This window comes from Leishmania braziliensis, assembly GCF_000002845.2.
Source record: "Leishmania braziliensis MHOM/BR/75/M2904 contig, possible fusion of chromosomes 20 and 34".
NCBI classification, from domain to species: Eukaryota; Euglenozoa; class Kinetoplastea; order Trypanosomatida; family Trypanosomatidae; genus Leishmania; species Leishmania braziliensis.
This window is the reverse complement of record NC_017948.1, coordinates 38,819-53,078: the sequence shown is the minus strand read 5'-3', so window position 1 is coordinate 53,078 and position 14,260 is coordinate 38,819. Positions and strand designations below refer to the sequence as shown.

The 14,260-nt window shown below is 53.1% G+C and overlaps 6 protein-coding genes across 6 annotated transcripts; 1 reads left to right on the top strand and 5 right to left on the bottom strand.

Annotated features, from left to right (window-relative positions):
* Window positions 1-1,395: 1,395 nt before the first annotated feature.
* LBRM_20_4520 (conserved hypothetical protein) lies at window positions 1,396-2,172 on the bottom strand (the record flags this gene model as incomplete). The annotated part of the gene is made up of 1 exon (XM_003722956.1): window positions 1,396-2,172. The coding sequence occupies one exon, from the start codon at window positions 2,170-2,172 to the stop codon at window positions 1,396-1,398; it is 777 nt and encodes a 258-aa protein (XP_003723004.1).
* A 1,259-nt stretch (window positions 2,173-3,431) lies between these two features.
* Window positions 3,432-5,786, bottom strand: LBRM_20_4510 (conserved hypothetical protein; the record flags this gene model as incomplete). Its single annotated transcript, XM_003722955.1, has 1 exon — window positions 3,432-5,786. The coding sequence occupies one exon, from the start codon at window positions 5,784-5,786 to the stop codon at window positions 3,432-3,434; it is 2,355 nt and encodes a 784-aa protein (XP_003723003.1).
* A 1,759-nt stretch (window positions 5,787-7,545) lies between these two features.
* Window positions 7,546-8,877, bottom strand: LBRM_20_4500 (developmentally regulated phosphoprotein-like protein; the record flags this gene model as incomplete). The annotated part of the gene is made up of 1 exon (XM_003722954.1): window positions 7,546-8,877. One exon carries the CDS (start codon window positions 8,875-8,877, stop codon window positions 7,546-7,548), a length of 1,332 nt encoding a protein of 443 aa, XP_003723002.1.
* Window positions 8,878-9,342: 465 nt separating this feature from the next.
* On the bottom strand, window positions 9,343-10,407 carry LBRM_20_4490 (conserved hypothetical protein; the record flags this gene model as incomplete). Its single annotated transcript, XM_003722953.1, has 1 exon — window positions 9,343-10,407. One exon carries the CDS (start codon window positions 10,405-10,407, stop codon window positions 9,343-9,345), a length of 1,065 nt encoding a protein of 354 aa, XP_003723001.1.
* A 379-nt stretch (window positions 10,408-10,786) lies between these two features.
* LBRM_20_4480 (conserved hypothetical protein) lies at window positions 10,787-11,572 on the bottom strand (the record flags this gene model as incomplete). Its single annotated transcript, XM_003722952.1, has 1 exon — window positions 10,787-11,572. The coding sequence occupies one exon, from the start codon at window positions 11,570-11,572 to the stop codon at window positions 10,787-10,789; it is 786 nt and encodes a 261-aa protein (XP_003723000.1).
* A 1,285-nt stretch (window positions 11,573-12,857) lies between these two features.
* Window positions 12,858-14,150, top strand: LBRM_20_4470 (conserved hypothetical protein; the record flags this gene model as incomplete). The annotated part of the gene is made up of 1 exon (XM_003722951.1): window positions 12,858-14,150. One exon carries the CDS (start codon window positions 12,858-12,860, stop codon window positions 14,148-14,150), a length of 1,293 nt encoding a protein of 430 aa, XP_003722999.1.
* Window positions 14,151-14,260: the final 110 nt, after the last annotated feature.

Below are 14,260 nucleotides of genomic sequence, written 5' to 3'. Positions count from 1 at the left end.
GATCCGCTATGGTGTCGCCCCGCCCCCCCCCCTCCCCCAGCTCAAACAGGAAAGAAGAGTACCAATCGTCAAGAGGAGGAAGCGGAGAAGAAAAAAGGGAAAAGAAAGAGCCACAAAGCAAAGACGTCTGTTGATGCACCGTCGACACATCAAGGTTTAGCAGAGGAAATGAGCGCCAAGAGCGCCAGCGTCAGCGACATGCATCAAATGCGCATCCATGTATACAAGATACAGGTGTAAGGGAAGAATGAGTACACGCCACACGGAAAAAAAAGCACGCAGACATACGCAATACCTGACCACGAAAAATATGTTCCCCACTTCACCTTGCGTGGATATGCGGGGGGTAGAGAAAGACCGAAGGAGTGAAGGTGTGAAAGAGCAGATAACCAGAAGAGGACACCCACGATTGCACACACACAAGCACACACGAGTACACCATACATGCACGAATGGGAATACACCGGCACATCAGCGACGTGCGCACAACAATAAAACCAAACACGAACACCTCCCCCCCCTAAAAAAAAAAGAGAGAAAGAAAACACGCAGAAGAGAGCGTATTGCGTGAAGAGGGGATATGGGCAGGCGCGGAAACGAGCGTAGAAGTGGGGAGGAGGAGGAGGAGGAGGAGGGGGGGGGGAGAGGGAACAAAAGAATGGGGGGGGGGGGGGAGGGGTGCACCACAGTGATGGGTGTGGGAAGTGTGCGAGGGAAAACAACAAAGAAAGAGGGGTCTCAGTGTGGGGGAGGGGAGGGGAGGGGAGGGCTACGAAATCCGCAGGTCGACAAGAAATAGCGAGAGTACATAGACCCCGTCCCTCTCCCCCCCCCCTCGCCAACACACCAACCTCCCCTGGAAAACCAAAGGCGTATGTGTGTGCGTATGCCTATGTGCAGTGCCTACCTTTGCTCGCTACTTGAAGAGGAAAGGTAGAGGAGCTGAGGAGAGATCAAATAACGAAAGAGACGAAGAGGGGGGAGCGAGAACGTTAGTGAGGCAAAGGCACGGGAACGTGAAGCGACTCCACACGGGGGAGCGAAATGAGGCGTCTATCAGCAGTGGGGTAAGCAAGGAGTTGCTCCGCTCTCTCCCCTTCCTCGCTCTCCGCACCGCGCCTCTACGGCCCCTTCTTTACACACACTCTGCAACAGCCCGTTATCACATCATACAGAGAGTAAAAAAACGAATGAAAAAGGAGAACTCTCAGCCAATGATACATGACCATCCTATTGAAACCAGCTGCTACGTCGATACGCACGCTCGCACCGAAGGGACGAAAGGTCGCTACTTGTCGAACACACCGGCGCCAGGTAGTTACGACTCTATCGTCGACCACAAGAACGGAGGCAGCGACTGTCGCGACAAGGACGATGAGAGTGCAGCGCTACTGCTCATAGAACGAGCTGGACACCGGTTGTTTTTGGCGAGTAGATCTCATGCAAGTCTGCAATGCCGTGCTGGTTTCCCATCAGCACAAATCGCCGTGGCACCACGGGGTAACAGTTGGTGTCGATTACCCTCGAGAGTTGCTCAAAGTACTCGTGCAAGTATCTGGAAGCCGCTCTGTCCAAGCCGCACCTGGAGAGATCCATGACAGAAAGGGCGTGCGGTTCATAGTGAACGGCCAAAAAGCTGCGGAGAATCTGAATGAGTCCCGTCGTGCCCATCCCCGGGTTGTCGCTGAGGCTCAGGACGGTTAGGGAGGGGAACAGCGGCACTGTAGGACCACGCTTGTCGGCGGCGATGTAAGCCTTCGACGGCCGCGAGACACGGTTGCCGGCGATGCGAAGCGCCTCACTGGGCGGGATCCTGTGTGTGGCCTTGAGGTCCACTGGAAACAGGTACGCAAAAAGCCCAGCCACGGAGCGTCGATCGAGGTTCATGTTGTTGAGATAGAGTTGCCGCAGCACTGGCAAGATTGTCTGCTTTTCATTCGCGGCCGACATCGTGGAGAGCATGGTGCCAAAGCCGTCGTCGGTGAAATAATTACCATCCAGTCGCAGCGAGGTGATCCACCGCAGCTCAAGGAGCTGCAGAGAAGCGAACAGCCGACCTAGCACGTATGGCGCCGTACGCTCCATGTAGCAGCTGCTGAGGTCTAGTTCTACTGTGCTCGGGTTGTCCTCGTGCTGAGTGGTAAGTCGAGTATGCATGTCTTGCAGCTGCATTCGATGGTAGCCATCCTTAGTGACACGCTCGCGCCGCAGCTCTTGACGCCACCACGCCCACGTCCCCGGCTCCACTTCAGCACGCTCTGTAGGCGATATACGAAAAAGCAGCGGGGCACTCGAAGATGTACTCATAGAGGAGAGCTCCGTCATGTTATCCATAATTGTGCGCAGTTCCACCGGACACGTTGGATTTAGCTCTTCTGTAGCGTGAATAGGGGCGCTGGGGCTGCGCTCTACCTTAGGCTTCGAGCCCCTTGTGTTACCCCTGGAGTAGCGTTGCTGTAGGTTCTCATCAACCTCTGGGACCGGGATTTCTAACGACCCTTCCGAGTGGGGCCTCTTGGGCTCCGCGGCAGAGGCGCCACTACCATCCAGCCTGTCGCTGCCCGCCGCAGCGGTGCCAATCTTCGCACTCTCACTGCTCCTTTTAGGCTTTAAAGAGCTCGCATCACACCCCATTTTGACGCCGGGCGATGACGCGGTGGAAGGAGGGCTTGGCAGCAGTGACAAACAAATCTGTGAAAGCAATAAAGAAGCCAAGGCAGACGGCAAGCTGTGAGTCACAGGTAAGATCGAAAGCGTCGCTGTCCCCGCGTTTGGTGGTGGCGGGGCGTGGATGAGAGAAGTGGCGTCCCTACTGGACTTGAAAAGAAGTCAAAGAAGAAAAGACAACGATTGTCGGAAGTTCCGTATTTCGCTCTGCCGTGGGGTATGCGTGGGGGGGGGGGGTACGGGAAACCAGCGAGCAAGAGGGGGAAAAAAAAGCAGCAGTGGCGTGTCCAGGATGCGCCACGTGCACGGGAACCGTATCTTCAGAGGGGTAACGGTGCTGCAGAGTTGCGTATGCGGCAGCGGAGAGGTGGGGGAGAGAAAGGAATGGGGGTGAGGAAGCTCGATAGAGAATGGCCGGGTATCAAAGAAGTGGGCCGCACCATGGCGCGTTTGCCCTACCACGGGAGTAAGTCGGGGGAAAGGGAAAAGGTGGTGGAAACACACATACGCAGTCTCACATACGCGTGAAATGTTCTCAGAGGGAGGCGTGGGGGATCGTTATTGGGTTGGAGCAAGAGAGAGACAGAATAATGAACATCGCGACGGCACATATTTTCTGTATGAGCTGCCGCCGGGTGCAAACCCCCAAAGGGGGGGGGGAGAGAGAGAAACAAGGACAGTGCTGCCCCCAGTAAAGAGGCAGACGACCTGATGTCGTTGATCAAAGGAAGTGGCGTCTGCCATTGTGATTGTAAGCTGCTGCATTAGAGTGTAAGCAACCACTCGCCCAGGTGTTCGCTGCACGCTGGCTTCAAAAAGCCGTTCGTGTTAGACCCCTGTGTGTGAGGAATAAACAGCATTGGGTGCGTCGCGTCCTCGCCGCAGTGCGGTGTCACGTGCGGCGTGGACCGCAACGGCGATGGGGACGAGGAAAACATAGCGGGTCGCAATGTGTCCCCGTGGGCAGGGGCATCTGGTTTGGACATCGTGGACACTGCTCGCTCGCTATAGATCCGGGCGCATGGATCACAGAGATCGTACTGGTAGCAGCGAGCACACTTCCATCGGATGCCGCGAATCATGCTGCGGCATCGATTGCAGTAGATACTGTGGGGGAAGCTAAACCGGTTCGGTTTCGATCGTTCCGCAAACATAGCGAGCGGAGCAACGTTGGAAGGGCCCCACAGCAACGGTAACGACGGGGCCCATACTCCAGGTGGAATTTTCAGAAGAATATGCTGAGGCGGGTGGCACAGAGCTGTAAAGGCGCACACCTCGCACAGGACGCCACGCCTATCACTCGAGGGGCAATGTAAGCACCTTACATGTGCAGCTGCACCAACATCTATGGTCACCTGACAGTGGGAACATGTCGCCACGTGCGTCTTTTCTTGCAGTCGAAACTGCGATGTCGCCCAATCTAGCGATGACACAAGCGGGGTCGAGGGCTCCACGATACTGACGTTGAACTTGAAACCGTCTAGCTGGTGCATGCGGCGCAGCTCCGTGGCAACCGGCATCAAGTCATGTCCAGTGACGTACTCGCCGTCGAGCCTCGCGCACGAGCTGACGATACACTCCAAAGCCTTGCATGGATCATTGGTGTAGGGGTTTCTTATCACGTACTCCCGCCCAACAAAAGCAGTGAAGCACAATGGAAGGCGGCGTTGTGCGATGTGCGTGCTCAGTCGGTCAGCAATACGAGCACGCTCCAGGGCAGGCAGGTTGTGCCATACGTTGTCGTCCTCAGACAGCGCCAGTGTCGGTGCACCGGCCTCCCCACGCCTGCGGCGCATCTTCGGTGTGTCGGCGATGCCGTACATATCCTTCGTCACCTCGGTTGTATCGCGTGAAGAGCGCGCAATCACCGGTCGCCTACTGTTGTGCGAGTGCACTCTCACTCGAGAGGGCACCTTCGACAATCCCCTGCGGCCTCCTGGGCGCGCGTCAACAATGAAGGGGAGCGTTTCAATGTGAAAAAGAGTTGCCACCTCTGACTGAAGGCCCTGGTGGCCACACCACAGCGACAGCAGGTCGACTTCAGGGCTCTGCCAACCACGGAGTCCTCTGTTCAGGTGCTCGAACGCGGTGCGGGCTTCGGCAGCGTCCTCGTCGACGTTTAGTAGGACAATCTGTGCCCGTTTCGAAAGCGGTTGCAGTAGCTCAATGCGAAAGGTTTCCTTCTCCGGAGGACGTGGCAGCACATCGCCGTGCTCGGCCGCAAACGACAGCCAAGGATCTTTGTCCAGAAGGACTGCGTACCGCCCTGAGAGTCCAGTTGTGGCCAGCGTCTCTTGCAGGTGAGAGTCGCTAAACAGGTGCCTCTGTAACCAGTCCATGCAGTCGGGGTAGTGGCATGACCACGCGACGAAGACGGAAGGGACAGTGGCGGCAATGCAGGCCAGCGAGACCCGCGTCTCCTTCGTGGCGGCCATGAAGTCGTTCAGTGCACCGGCCTCCTTTTCGAAGAGATCACCGAGCTCCTGCGTGTAGAAGCGCAGCGTGCTTGCGTGCCCTGAGGAATTCAAGTTCCCCGACGATGTGGCCACCAGGTTCTCCGCAGCACTCCCCCCTTCGTCTTTTCCTGTCTTGTTGGTCAATGGCGTAGCCACTGACTCGTGCATCAGTTGGCGCAGACGATGCCTCATCTTCTGTTGCTGCACGCGCAGGCAGCGGAAGATTCCGCATCGCATGGCACAATAGACGCGGTACCAACGTAGGTACGCGTTGGTGTGGAGGGACGGCGTGAGAGGCTCCAGCAACAGGTGTGGCACGAGGTCGCCTGCCTGCAACCCCGCTGTGACGACAGTATCGAGGTCACGCACCGAGTGCAAGCGTACCTGCCGCACGAGCGCCAACAGCGCTTCCCTATGACAATACCGCACGCGCCCGTAAAGGAGCAGTCGACGTGTGCTGCTGACGGAATCTGCATGAGCACCGTAGCACATGAACTCCTCTCGTTCCATCACGCGGAGGTGGCCGTGACGCAGGCACGTCCCGGAGATGCGCTTAAGCAGCTCGAACGCGGCCTCTACCCGCTCGTACTCAGCGAGTGCCTCCCATTCCTGCGCATTCGGCAGTACCCTCTCCTCTCGAGACTCTTCCGTCGAAAGCGACATCGCAGCAGACCGTGTGGTGGTGAAGGGGGTGAGGCACGGAGGGGGAGATGGAATAAATAAAAGCCGACATCACATACACCCACACATACACTAAAGCAAAGAAAGGGAAAGAACAGCCTGGAGCAAAAGGAGACGGTAAGAGCGAAAGGTGGTCAAGACCAACTTCTTTAGGTGAGTCGGAGAAGTATTCGCAGAGCCACCTTCGCGACACACTCTTCTGTTCTTCTTTGCTTGGATGTGTGTGTCTGTGTGTGTGTGCCACCATCGGCGCAAAGAGATGGGAGGCAGAGAATAAATGGGGTGGAGTGTGAGAGTGGGTGGAGAGGGGTCTGAAAAGCGGGCATGAGATTCACCTTATGGAAAACAGCCTCAAATGCATGAAACCTGGTCAAGATACTCGCCCCCATGGTGACACTGACGTGTGAGGTGGTGATTTTATTCCACCTGGCTTTACCCCTCGAAATCAGCCGTCGCGGCACAGCAGACATCGCTTGCGAAAGACGACTCTTCCACCGCTGCAGATATCGGACCGTCAAAGTGCACTCACAGTGTGGCACGCTTTGACATTTTTTTTGTTTTCTATCGTGGCTGGTGCGAATTTCTGCTTCATGTCACTGAAGGTGTAAGACGTGCGCGTGTGTGTTTGCCTTTTCCTGTGGACACCCAACACTCGTTGACTACATTTCCTTCAGCTTTGCGGACCCTGATGTGACAGCCATTTCTGCATAACAAGGAAAGGAAACAACAAAACAAGCAGAGGCATCGAGGTGGGCATAGGGAGGCATAGGCGCCCCCTCCCCCCCAAAAAATGAGCAAAAGCAACGCAGTAGTGAAGTACCCAAAACACAAACAAACGAAAAAAAGAACACAGAAGTGCATTACGTCCGTACATAGAGAGAGAGAGTGTGTGTGTGCGCACGTTCAATTTTTTCCCCTTTTCTCTTTCAAGGCGCACCCTCTTTGCTCTACAGTATGGGCTCAATTCCTCTCGAGCCCCGGTCTGCCAACAGGCCCATCGTGTCCTGCGAAGCAGCCTCAAACGCACCCGTTATAGCAATGCACCGACTCAGTCATCTCAGCACGGCCTCAGCCTCAAACTCTACCGACTTACCCGCCCCACATGTCGTCTCACACCTGCTCCCACCATTTCGGTTGCCACCTGGTGCATCCCTCGGGGTGGCCTCAGGCTCTCCACAACAGTACGCAGTCAGGCCTGGCTAAGACACATCCCAAGTTACGCGAGCACTTCGCCTATCCTATGGATGGCACAGACGTCTTCACTGCGACGAGTCGCTCTGACGCTACAGCATCCAGGACCTGGCCGCCAACATTAATAGCGGTACACCGCCCTGACCTCTCCTCATCACAGGCACTTGCCCCCCTGTCATCACCAGAAGTGACTCAGCATTGGCAAGGATAGGGATTACCTGGCTTCCATACACAAAGTGGGTGTACTGAACCCTCTGATACCACGAGCTGAGATGCCCCTGTAAGCGAGGAGAACAACTTCAAGAAGAAAGAGGGAGAGGAAGGCATTCGCTTTGTTGCACATCTACAAGGAGTTCACTACCGATAGAGAGTGAACAGAGGCAAGTTATCTGTGCTTAGGTGTGTCTTTGCGTGGGAAACAGCTTTTTTTGTTGGCTGCGCAGCCTAACAAGGGAGCAGAGAGCAAATCAAGCGCAGGAGCCAGCTTGGAAAAGCTACGTTGCGCCTCAGATTTTCAGGGAACCGCTTAGCTCTTTCGGTCATGTAAGTGTTATGCATCCGCGATCTTGATGTAGTAGTAGGCGCGCGTGCCGTAACCCTCCATAGTCTGCAAAAAGAGGTCGCCGCCAAGCGACTGTGCGTACACACGCGACATCGGAAGCCCGTACCCATAGCCAGCTAGTGGTGACGGCGCCGTGGATGCAAACTTCTCACCCGACTCACACAGCTGTAATGCTGGTTTGCTGACTGAGGTGTACGAGTACGCCATCGCCATGGCGAGTGCCTCGTCTGTCATACCCATGCCTTCATCCGAGATGCAGATGCACGCGTGCTCCGTCCCTTCTTGCAGGTTGATCAGCACGCGAACGGGAGGCATATCAGCGCATGTAACGATCCCAAGATCGTTGCGCTTCATATGTGACTCCACTGTGGCACGAAACGCGTTTTTCATTAGCTCCAGTATAATGTACCGGATAGTAGTGCTCATGTAGGGAAATCGAAAAGCCTTGGAGTCAGAAGTGAGCTCAAACTCGGTGTCTGGGCAGTCGCCATAGTAATCCGTGCAAATCTGCTTCGCCTCATCAACAGCATTGCGAACAACGTGCTCAAGATTCATCTCAAGATCAACCATCCCAACGCGGCTGGGATTGCTGCCCATCATCATCTCCGGGTCATGGTTGAGGAACATGCGAGAGATAAAGTTGTATGTGATCATGCAACGATTCACGGAGTCCAACGGCGCTTGGATGTCTTGAATCTCTGCGTAGGTGAGCACGTCCTCCTCCCTCATGGGGATGCTGGCCCACCTCTCAGATGTCTTCTTTAGCTCCACCAGTGCTCGCCGATGACATGAGACGTACTCCTTCAGCTCAAGAATTCCAAACGCCATGGTTTGTAGCAGCTCGCGCTCTGCGTGCTCCTCATCGATATCCTCTAACACTCTACGAAAGTGCTGCACTTGACCGTCGGTGATAGGGATTTTGCAGTTAATGAGCTTTTGAAACGAGCGAAGAAGTGTTGCGCGAACGGACAGAATCGACGGCATTGCGTTGAGGCCAGAGGGAAGCCTGTCAAGTCCTGTGATAAACTGCGCCAGGACTATCGGAAGCGTTTTGTGGCAGAATATAGGTGCGTGGTACGCTCTATCGTTGAAAATACCCAAGATACGCTTAATGTCCAGCTTCTTCATTTTGCGAGAGGCGTAAAGGTCAACCAACCCGTTCGCAGCCTTGCTCTCTTCTAGCACCTTTAGCTTCGACTTGATGCCTTTCACCTCTTCCACAAGCCGCTCTAAGCGCTCTCTGTCCGAGTTTTTTGTTGATGACAAGCGGATGCCGGCCGTCGACCCGAGCAACTTCGTGGTGGAAACCAATCGTCGCATTTTTCTTCCCCACCCAAAAACGCTTTCTTTGCCTCAACCCCGTGATTCACATATACAAAAAATTTTGGTCACAATAGATATGCACTATGGCGTGAATCCTTCAGTTGTAGTCCAAGAGCGGAAGAGAGAAGAGTAGATGTAGCAAACACACCATTGGTAAGCCGCTAGGATGTCACGCACGCTATCGAAAAAAGGCTACTACGCAGCTTAGTACGCATGATTAATGAGGTGTTCCACTACACACAAACAGGAAAAAGAGAAGACCAGCGCTGTAGCTCACCTTTCACGTCTCATGAAGTGACTACGATGCTCCTCTCCTGCGCGTCTTGCCACCTTGTCAGATACACTTTTTTCGCTCCGTCAAAAGCTTGTACAGAAGGCAACGGCCTCACTACATCATGAAAGCGAGAAGCTGAATACAAGGGGGAAAAAGCTATGCAATGGTCTATATGTACATGCTACCTTTCAGTGTGAATGCGCTGCATACCTTTGTGCCTCTTTCAGGGCAATCTCCTTCGACCACTGTCCGTTTACAGGATCATCTTTGTAGATGAACAGGGCATCCTTATCGAGCTTCTTCAGCGCTGCCTCGATATCTGCAATCGTCTTCTCCAGCTCCATCTTGCGCTTTCGCGTCCCGGGCGTATCCTTTGAGAACGGTATCTTCTGCAGTTCAGAGATACACTCATCGTTCCGCCTTCGCATCTGTTGCACCAGCTTCTCATGCTCTTCCCGCGGAAGAAGATAGATATACTTGGCATGCAGTTGCTGCTTACGCTGAGCCTTCGCCTCTTCCAGTGACTGCACAAAAGCCTTTTCCTGAGCGATTTCACTTTTAACGCGAGACAGGTACGCTGGGGCCTCACCAAAACTCTTGCGGCTGGTGGGAAGTGGTGCTTGCATTTTTTGTCGCTTCGGGACCATGTTGCTAACCTCCACAATGTTCGACGCGACAAAATCCTTTGTCGCATCTCGCGAAAAAGCGTCGCCACCTCGGTAATCGGCTCCGTAGTCTCCACTGCCATAGCTGTACAATGCGCCGTCACTTGCGCTTCCGTGTGCGCCGTTGCCGTTCTCCCCACTGCATCCAGCATCAAAGCGGCCATCTTTGCTAGAAACTGGGTTGTTATCGGCACCGTGCTGCATACTTGTCGAACTTTTCTCTGCATCACCACTTTGCCCGCCTTGGTTGAGCTGTATCGAGTTGTTGTCAACAGGCGGCTTGCGGTACATCTTTTCTTCATGTGTTATAGGTGCAATGTAGCGGACGCCATTGCCCTTCTTCAGGTATTGTCGAGGGTCAACTGTGTCCCCCACATTCTTGCCGATGATGGCCTCCCGCTGCTTAAAAAAACGCACATTCGTTCCGTCGTAATGCTTCCCCTTTTCGAAAAAAGTGGAGTACGCCGGCTTTTCGGGCTCAGCCATATGCTTTTCATACACGCCAGTATATGGCGACTTGTTTTTGCTGAGCTGTTTCTGCTCGACAGCACTTTTCACATAAAGACCAAAAATGCTCTCCCCGCTCATCTTGAATTTTAGTCCTTTGAGTGTTGCAACAGCTTCGCTAATTCCACAGAGGAGAAGGCGCAAACAGAGAGAGATCAAGAAGCGCAGTAGTTCAAAGTGAAGAGAGCAAATAGTGAGAAAGTGGCTCAATTCATGATGAAATCCTTCCTGGATAATACAGGGGAAGAACATTAGAGATAGAGCCATCTTGACAGATACTTGCTCACTTTGAACGAAGTAACGGACGCGGGTAACGGTGTGCCTGTTACCCTAGCGTTTGGAAGACATAACCCGCAACAGAGGGACTTTCTTCTTCATGAAATATGGACGCGAAAAGTATGTATGGTACAGGGCAGCAAATGTGCAAGACGAGATACACCAAAAGAAAAACAAGGAGCTATCATCTTGGAGAGGTGGTGCGCCGGAGCCGCTCTAGTTTACTCTCCTCCCGTCTCCTGCGTGGCGAATCTACGAGATGCAGTATCCTCTGAGAGCAGATAAGGCTGCTCCGGTGGAGTCTTTCAAGATTCACCTCAAATGCGAACTCCTGGCATATGCGGCTGGCGAAGAAGGCTTCTTCAGGCTTCAACCTTTGTACAAGCTCTTGTAGCGTCGAGCGGGGAATCGTTAAGCCGACCTGCGCTGAAAAACGCAGCACCGCTTTGGCTACCTTCACAGAGTCTGTTGTGCGAAGCAGGTCGTTCGCCACGTAATCGACCGCAGAAGCGCTACTCTTGAAACTGTCTTTGAAACGTTGCAGCTGTGACACTTCCTCTGCTGAAAAAGTATGCGGCACCTCGTCGGCAATGACATGAGAGATAGACAGGTGATGTGACGCGACGAGAGTCTTCGTGCTTGATGAAGGTAATGTATCAACTACTGGTGTAGAGGATACTAACGTAGGTGCTCTCCAACGCGTGTAGGGAACAAGTTTGAGCTGTGTATGTGCAACAAAGTCGCCGGATGGGGTTTTGACAAAATTTATATCTGCCTCCAAATCTGACACACTATAGCCCTCCAAGAACCCCACTGCCGACGCCAAAATAGAGGCCAGATAGGAAGTGTTTCCACTGAGTGATAAGAAGGTCAACGGCAAAAGAGCAAGTTTTCTCATAGAGTCTTGACCATCTTCTGCAGCTGCTCGAGAGAGAGTCGCCATCCATAGAATCTTCGATGCCCGGTTCATCTTTTTTTATCCTGTATGTGAGCTTCTTTCCAGTTTCAAGAGTAGATTCTATAGAAGGCAAAAAGGAGAGACGAAGACCAAGAAGGTGTTGATGGTTACAGAAAAGGACTGTTTCGTTGGTTTGCCTGAGGAACGCTTTCAGCACATAGAGCGACTTCTCCTCAAAGCCGGATATGATGTGTAGGTGATGCTGTGGCACAACATGACAAGTCTTGCGATTTGGGCCTTGTGAGTCCGATTTCTCGTAATTTCTGGGATGCCATGACACCGAGTGCTGCAGAGCTTTCCTGAGAAAGCGTGACTCCCATGGCGAGCGATGGCCTCAAAGCCCCTCACGGGATTCGGGCGTTTGCGCGGACAGGCCGCCCCCAAAGTTCAAGCGACCAACAGCCCCGTAAATACCAAGGCATTAGTGAAAATGAAATGGGAGGGTCACAACCTCTGTTGGACTTGCTGTTACTCAGTCCCCCTTTCTTCATGTTTGCTCCATTCCGATTTCCAGGAGATAAAGCGCGTCGTGTCCCTTTCTCAAACCCCTGATTCCTTGTCTCGAGACGCTTTTGTTCTCATCGCCGCCCCCCCCCCCCCCCCCCCCTTGGGGTAAAAACTCGGTTGTGGCACTTCAGATGCTTGTTCGCACCGTGCACCACCATCGTTGATGGTCACTCTCGTTGCGCCGCAGAGAACTGGTTGCGCGCAACCGTGCGTCCCACCTTTTTTTCGGAAGCGCTGCAGCGAGCTTTGCAATCTCTTTTCAGAACACATCCCCTGCACAAATGCGCTGCCTTCTAGTTTACAGGAAGCGGTTTCTCCGGATCAATAGAGGGCTAATACTGAGAAGCACTGGTCAGTGTTGGAGGCATTGCAAGAAGGGTTACGTCACCTATACCTCATTGACTTGTTATTGCACCAGATGCGCTGTCCATGAAACACCATACATAGCTATTATTCCTCGCATTACAAACTCCCCGCTAGAGCGATCTAGATCATCTGTATGACTGTTATCTAGCAAAATCAGTTCCGCATACTGCAGTCGGGGACTTGCTTATGGCCTCCTCAGCGCTTAGTAGGTCGTCGTTACAAAGTTCAAGAACAAGACAGAGTCCTTTTGTTGCGATGCCTAGAGATGGTGTTGCCTTTCATGACCTTCGTTTCTACATGTCGTTAAACTGGTTCACTTTCCCTCTACGAATCCATTTTTTCGTGACGCTTTTACTTCTCAAATCACGTTTCTCAACCTTTTTCATTTGGCTGTAGTCACCGAATTTGGGCGGTTGCTCTAGCGATGATTATTACGCCGACGGTGGAGCGGAATCTGGAGAGCATTCAGCTGGCACTGGAGACCAGCAATGCAGTCCTTATCCAAGGCGAGATTGGATGTGGAAAGAGTGCATCTGTTTTGCATCTCGCAGAGAAGTATGCGACTAAGGAGACGATGATTCAAGTGAATGTGGACGACACATTTGACAGCAAGGATCTTCTCGGCAAGTTTAGCGCGACTCAGACACCTGGAGCCTTCCAATGGGTACCGGGACCGCTGACAGTTGCTGTGCAGAAGGGGTATTGGGTTCTCATGGAGGATATCGATCTCGCCTCGTTCGATGTCTTTGCTGTACTCCTTTCCCTCCTTGAAAGCTCGACCCTCTTTATTCCCGATAAGAACAAGTTTCTGCGCGCACACGGAGGGTTTAAGTTGATTGCGACTCAGCAGCTCTTTTCCTCCGGTGCAGCCCTTCTCACACGCAAGTCCAACTCTGTACCTTATGCTGAGCTTTGGGGCACTGTGATTATGGAAAACCTGACAGCGGAAGATATGTGCACAATTGTTAACCACACATACAACAACGTTCCCTTGTCTATCATTCAAAGTCTGACTACGCTGGTCTCTCCAACATATGGCGCAAGTCTCGTTGGGTTACAGAATCTGTTGCGGTGGAGTAAACGAGTAAGTAAGCGGTTGTCAAACACGCCCTGTATTGATAATGGTAATAGCAAAAGTACACCGGCTTTTATTTCATCCCGCACGCGCGAGACGATGGTGAAAGAGGCGTTTGACTGCCTCGTAGCAAAGTATCCTCCCGGAAATGAGCGCACTGGGGTGCTGAGGATGATCTCGGAAGCTTGCGGTGTACCGATCAATGTTGCTGAGCCTCTTGTTCTGGAGTGCAGACCACAGGAGTCACTTACTGTGGACTTGTACTCAGTAGGAAGAGTCTGCATTCCGCTCATTTCTAGTGTATATGGGCTTTCGCGTGAAAGCCGCGTTGCATTTGCACCAACAACGCACGCCATGTCTCTCTTGGAGAGGCTCGCAGCGGCCGTAGAATCACATGAATATGTGCTTCTTACTGGCGAAACAGGCGTGGGGAAGACGTTTATTGTGCAGTACCTAGCGGATCAGCTTGGACAGACGCTAGTCGTTCACAATCTCAATCAGCAGACAGACACATCAGATTTTATGGGCGGATGGAAGCCGTTGGATGTCGGGGTGACGGTGCGAGACCTGTACAGCGGATTTACGGAGCTTTTTGCCACGTGCTTTAACGTTGAGAAGAACGCACACAATGGAAGGATCTAGAGCAAAGCACCAAAGAGCTGCTGGACACTGTGGAAAAGACAAAAACGAACTTCGCGTTTCACTTCGAGGAGGGCTCTCTTGTCAAGGCGTGGCGCGAGGGTCACTGGATT